The sequence below is a fragment of the Vollenhovia emeryi genome, unplaced genomic scaffold (genome assembly GCF_000949405.1).
Source record: "Vollenhovia emeryi isolate VEMERY1.0 unplaced genomic scaffold, V.emery_V1.0 DF939287.1, whole genome shotgun sequence".
NCBI lineage: Eukaryota > Metazoa > Arthropoda > Insecta > Hymenoptera > Formicidae > Vollenhovia > Vollenhovia emeryi.
Genome location: NW_011967079.1, coordinates 10367 through 17065, shown reverse-complemented (window position 1 = coordinate 17065; position 6699 = coordinate 10367). Strand labels below are relative to the sequence as shown.

General features: G+C 38.1%; 1 protein-coding gene across 1 annotated transcript; it reads right to left on the bottom strand.

Annotated features, from left to right (window-relative positions):
• Positions 1-729: 729 nt before the first annotated feature.
• On the bottom strand, positions 730-3334 carry LOC105559177 (serpin B13-like). The gene is made up of 4 exons (XM_012007278.1): positions 3298-3334; positions 2550-2801; positions 1948-2326; positions 730-1585 (listed from the first exon to the last, which is right to left on the bottom strand). The coding sequence occupies exons 2-4, from the start codon at positions 2799-2801 to the stop codon at positions 1032-1034; spliced, it is 1185 nt and encodes a 394-aa protein (XP_011862668.1). The 5' UTR covers positions 3298-3334; the 3' UTR covers positions 730-1031.
• Between the last annotated feature and the right edge of the window lie 3365 nt (positions 3335-6699).

Below are 6699 nucleotides of genomic sequence, written 5' to 3'. Positions count from 1 at the left end.
TTCCAGACACAAAGAGCACGTTGTAGAACAGGCTTAAGCGTAAGCTTTTATCATTCAAAATGGAACAGGCGAAAGAACGAGAGAGGAAAAAAAATCTAAAGACGTACGGGCGCAACAAGCTGAAAAATCTAAACGAAAACGAATATAGATGAAGATGCAACCAGTCTACGAGTGCTTCTAGATTGGCGTTTCCAAATGGAATTCGCCGAAAGGCTTTTCTAAAGACGACTTAATGTTTCTTCGAGGAAGAGCGCGCGAGTCTCTCCGCGTCTCTCACGGATCTCGAATTCGCTCATCTCCTTCTCGCTGTCTCGTAATACGCCAAGGACTCGGGAGCGCGAACCAGGACGAACTCGCGTTCGTCCGTGTTTCTGGTATCTCGTACCGCGTCGCATGTTACATGTGTACGTGCGTGCGTTCCACGTGACGCAATCGGGATGCCAACGGCTGCAACAGATCCCGGGATGCTCGTGTTTCGCGGATGCTACCGGCTACCTAACGGTCGCCGATACACAAAGCCAGACACGCATGCACGCGCACACGTGCGCGCGGCACAGGACGAGCAGAAACGGCGCCCAGAATGACGTCAAGTCTGGTGAATGGATTTCAACCTCGAGAATTCAGCTTGCCGATCCGACCAATGGGGGCGCAAGCTGCCGCACGCGAAAATCTCTCAGGTCGATTAAACAGTTGCCACAAGAAATTTTCATGCGCCACGCGACTTCTCGATAACTAAGATTGCATTACCTTAAATACTTCCACCGGAGTTTTTTTTTAAATAAAACTAGTAAGGTGTACTTGATAGTAAATGCTTCTTCTAACAGTTTTATACACTTCTTTCTTCAGAGTTGGTACAGCCTACCATCGATAAAAGTGATAAACTTCGTCATTTTGATTATACTGGAGAATCAAAATTGCTGAATTTTTTTAACAGAAAAGAGTTTCGCTATAAAACAAATTGACGCTACGCTACAACTAAACGTAGTATTGTCTTTGCGTGTACACACATCTCTACGACTTGACTTTCTTCGTTAGCTTCCCAATATAGTGCCGCAGAAAAGTATATTGCGATAGAGTCTGTCGTAAATTAGGCAGATACATGAGGAACGCGTTTCTATATCACTCACGTTGATCGCGTTGTATTCGCATAAATCGTCGGTGATGAATGCGTTGCTAGCGGTCGCAGTGAGACTGGTCCTCGTCAGCTCGATCTTGACTCGATGTATTGCGGTACCAATACTGAGGCTGTGGGAAGAGAATTCGTGCAACTCGCCCATGTTGGACGACATGAATTTCTGAAGACCCAGCATGTCTAACAGCCTTTTCATATCGAAACTTAGCTCGACATTGAATACCGGAAACCGCATATCTGTTTGCTGCTCTAATCCAACGTCCATCAACCTGCGAAGTTCCCGAGACCCCTCCTCGGTCGTCAGTCGCTTTATCAATTGGGCAATTCGGTCGCTTTCTGTAGATTTATCTTTGACGGATTCCGAATGACACGATGGGTAGATAAAAAATGTCGATATCTTTTTTTCGTTGCAAGGTAACTCAGTAATATATGCGTCTAGTCGCTCGGACTTGCCTGAAAAAAAAGAAACGAATTAGAAACAGAGGAAGATTAACAAGATAAAATAAAATATTGAGCATTTACTAAGTTTCTTATCAAATGTCGGATTTGCATAAGATATTTTCAAAAATTTATGTAATGCTTCTCACGTTTCTTGAAAAACGGAGAGCTTTTCGAAATTTTCATCAAATTGTAAAAAGTATGAAAGTAAAAGACATTAAAAATACATTTTTGCTCGATTTCCAGCATTCATGTAAAAATGTCTTGTAAAATAAAATACATAATATTTTGTTTCTAATTCATTTAATAGTTATATTATTATTAAAGGTAATGATAAATGAACGAAACGAAATTATATATATAAAGTGACTAGTGACCATTATTCAAATTTGTGTCCGTAGAATTTTTTGTTTTTTTGTTTTTGATTCTCTTGCGAACACTGGCGTCAGGCGTCGTGTTGAGTTCAAAGTTGCAGTCTAATTCACTCTGAACGTAGATCACGTTGAACAGGATTAAGTCGGTGTTTTCATCGATACTGTCTGGAGGTAGCATTTCTTTTATGTGTCTCTGCGACAGTACCGCAACACAATTGTTTACGAAATCCCTCGTAATATGGGGACGATAATTGAAATTAACCTCCTTCGCAAAATGCTCAGTTTCAAACAAGTTCAATGTCCTGAGAAATATTTCTCTTTTTTCACTAATAAGAATTCTACCGAAGATACGACATGTGTAGGAGCTTGCGGGTTTATTAAGCTAAAACGAGAAAATTAAAAAGTTAAATAACATTCTCTCTTTCTCTTTTCTCTCTGAAACAGTAAATGTTCCTCGCATCTTGTATTTATATCGATATATATATATATATTATACATTTAAGTTATCATCGTGTTGGGTGAATTTACTGAACTTTTATCTAATTAATAAATATGTGCATTCCTCCTGTACGATGACACCAGGCGTATCGAAAAGAATTACTTACTGCGTAACAAAACTGCTTGATTCCTCCAAGAACATATTGTTGTTCGACGTCGGCTTTAGAAAGGTCACTGGGAATATAGAGGGCTTTTTCAAGTGTCAGTTCGTCATCCCCATCGTCGGAAACCCCAAAGTACACCACGAGTAGGTTGTGGTACACGAGGTGTGGGCTAAAAAAAATGTTATTTTTCGGCTCCGTCAATATGCACATCTTCAGGCTTTCGAGGGCGAATTTGAAGCGCGCTTCTGTCAACATCTTTAAAAAAAAAAAACATGTGGAAGTTGTCCACAAATTTAGTCCCTGCACATATAACATTACATTTTAAAAATCACACACGAGCATATCGGAAATGATATAAAAATGGATTGGGAGAAATAAAAGATCGCAAATGTTAGTACATAATTGATATGCGTGGACGCATGCATTGATAAGAAACAAACGGAAAAGTAACACAGATGAAAATGTATAGAGGAGAGTCCTGTATTACGAGATAGATTTCTAATATGAGATAGCGGGCTTTTAACACCCAAATTCAATCACAACCATTACACAATCTAACAATGAATCTTCCACTAAACAGATTTCGTTCGAAGGGCAACAAATTCAAGGTGGAATCAACCGATGATGTCTATTAATTTAACAGAAACCCCGCTTATCCTATATTAGGTTCCTGTCTCATAATAGGGGATTTTCTTCTGCATATAGTGCAACAGACGTTTCGCTTGCTAGAATTGGCAGCAATATAGCGTACCTTTGTAGCAATCCTTTGGCTGTCGACGCGATCCCAACACGAGTTACGAAGTTTGTCAATTTTTGTCACTGGCCAGAAAAATATTTCTTAATCGGCGAAATTGTCAGCGAGGCACAATGACGATTGTCTACTCGGTTTGCACTGTAAATGAGGCGGCGAGTTTTCCGGATCCGATGTAAGAATATACAAGACAGCCAAGTTCAACAGGTGTTATTATATGTTTACTAACACGCGTTATGAGAACGCGGCGGCTACATGAAAACTGGAAAGAAAAGATAACAAATCCGATACCTACGCGGAGAGAATTTTCTCTTAAAATTTATCCCGAAAATATCACGTAATCGTGGCATTTCGATATATCTACTTACCTAATATATCTAATAACATATATAATTACCAAATTAATAAAATTCGTATGGCTCAAATGTGATAAACACAAATTTGAAGGAATAAAGGACTAAGAGCCATGACAAGGTGTTAGTGTCTAAATATTTTATTCTAAATTTATTGCGAAAAAGTATCACCTCAGCCAGGGTTTGAACCTGGGGCCTCCCTCTCGCTAGACGGGCGTCTCAACCAATTCGACCACCGAGGCATATGGCAAAATCCATCGCAATAAACAGTCTAATGTTGATTCCCAAATGCCACCTATCGTGACAGTATTCGAAAACGAGAACTGCGCGCCGACACAGTGCAATCATCCCTACACACTGTATCCCCATTATTACCCTCCCACCCGACTAAATAATTAAACGAAAGAAACTTTCGTTACGACATGTGATCAATAAAATATACAATAAGTGAATTGGGACCGATATAAATCTAATATAATTAAGTGGGGAATATTGTTTCGGTCAGGCTGGATCTTTGTAGATTTAATAATAATATTTCTGAGTCAATTTTCTATGCTTTCTCCAACCCAGTGAACTGCGCACTGATCATTTGTGGGTCTTAAAACATAGCTGTTTGCCGGAGCAGTAAATCCGTGTATTTTAAGTCGAATAAGCGATTTAATTTCTAATGCTAATAAGTAGGGCCGGGACGTTTGGGCCGGTTTCTTGGTGCGCGCGCTGAGCACCACTGCGTGCGAGCGAGTCGCGCGCTCGCTGAAGTGAGACAATAACATTTCAATCGTCTTTCTTCATCGACCGCCGAATCTTCTCGAGAAATATTGCTGTCTCACTTTAGCGATAATCTGACTCACTCGCACCCCGCGATACTTACTGAAGAGAGGTAGCAACACTTTTCGGAGAGATCTATTTGAAGAGACGCTCCTGAATAGTTCGAATCGATGAGCTCGATTGGCGTGCGACCTGAACGTACACCCCACACAGCACCGAAATATTTCAGAAAGCTCTCAAAAAGCTGTCAATGAAATATGAAACCTTTCAAAAAAATATTTCAGACATGTTTCAGATACATGAAATGTCCGCGTAGATAAGATATCATAAATGTTTCTGAAATATTTCTGAAATGCTTCAGAAATATCTCTTGAATGCTTCGAAAATATTTCTGAAATGCGTCGGAAATATTTCTAAAATGTTCAGAAATATTTCTGAATGATTTCTATATTACATTTCAATATTAATTTCCAAGTTATATGTTGGATAGCTTTCAATAATATATGTTTTAGAGATTACGTACGAAATATTTCTTTGAAATGTTTCGTAATATTTCTGAGAAATAGAAACATTTATAGAAATAGAAAAATAGAAACATTTCTCTCAGAGAAATATTTCGTAATATTTCTGAAATATTTCAGTGAGAAGGATTCAATAACATATTTCAATAAACTATGTTTTAGAGATTACGTACGAAATATTTCTCTGAAGTGTTTTGTAATATTTCTGAAATATTTCAGTGAGAAGAATCATAAATGATTTCGATATAACGTTTCAGAAATACTTCTGAATGATTTCAATATTACATTTCAATATTAATTTCCAAGATATCTTTTGGAAAGCTTTCAATGACATGTGATTTTGATGAAACGTTTCAAAGACATTTCTGAATGATTTCAATTTTACATTTCAATATTAATTTCCAAGTTACCTTTCGGAAAGGTTTCTGAAACTTGTTTTGCTGTGTGGGACACATATGCGCATAAAGCGCAGAAAGGATTTTTCCATTAACAATGAGACTGATAAAATTATGATTATAAGTTACAATTCAGGGGCTCGATTCTTGAATTTATTCGAAGGAGAAACGTATGCGAAAATTCTGCTCTTACAGAAAAGTTGCAAGTTGATTGGCTACTCGCATGGCTTTAGCCAATAGACTTTCAACTTTTCTGTCAGAGCAGAGTTTTCCTATACGTTTCTTCTTCGAATAAATTCAAGAATCGGGCCCCTGCGCGCGACTTACTCGCACGCAGTGGTGCTCCGCACCAGAAAACTGCCCAGACGTCCGTTCCTACTAATAAGCCTCATGATTAGGTCACGGTAAAGAATTTAATGCGAGAACCATCACCTCGGCCAGGGTTTGAATCTGGACCTTCCTATGATCCGTGGACGCATGCCTTTACCAATTCATTCACTGAGAATGAGTCAAGGCATCCATCATGAATAATGTTGTATCACATAATATTTAAATTGGAACATAATATTCACTTTCTACATATATTGTACTTTGAAACTTACCATGTATCGCCGATTCTTATCGATCCAATACCGTTTTTCATTTGACTTCTCTATTCATGCGTCGCATATTTGTTAAATATGTATACATATGTGTACGTCATATGCATTTGTTTCGGTCAGCATGCACGCATCAGCATGTGATAACCATATACCTAACCTTTAATCTACGACACACACGCGTGATTACTGCGTTTTATGACTGTCCTAGGGCGTCCCTACGCTAGGATTCGTTCGCTCGCCCCAGCGCCGAGCTGGGGGGATAAAGAGTCCCCAAAATTCTTGATTTTAGCGCTACCTAGAACCACGACGACGACGTAGCAGAAGAATGGTTTCGCTTTTTTTTTTGCTTTATCATACATTTAAGTTCACTTATTTTTTCAAGTTTTAATATCATTTTTAGCTTTATAATTTTTCACTTCTCATTTTTTATTTGTATTTCTTTTTATATTGTCAACCAAGGATATAAAATATTATTTATATCTTTTTCTTAAGTTTTAATAATGCATTTAAAATGAGATTAAAATGAGTGAAAATGAAACAAAAAAGGAAATTTTAAAATTATTAGGGTCGAAACGTTTATTAAAGAGACATTTTCTTTCTGATTTGTGAGAACCAATTTCCGTTCATTTCGTGGCTCACATTGGCACTCTTTCCTTTCTACATATTTTCTTTTTAGGAGCCTTCACGACACTTTGGAATATTAAAAAATTATGTTTTCTGCAGCCTTAGCCTTTTTGCGAATACTTCTGTAATACCCTCATTG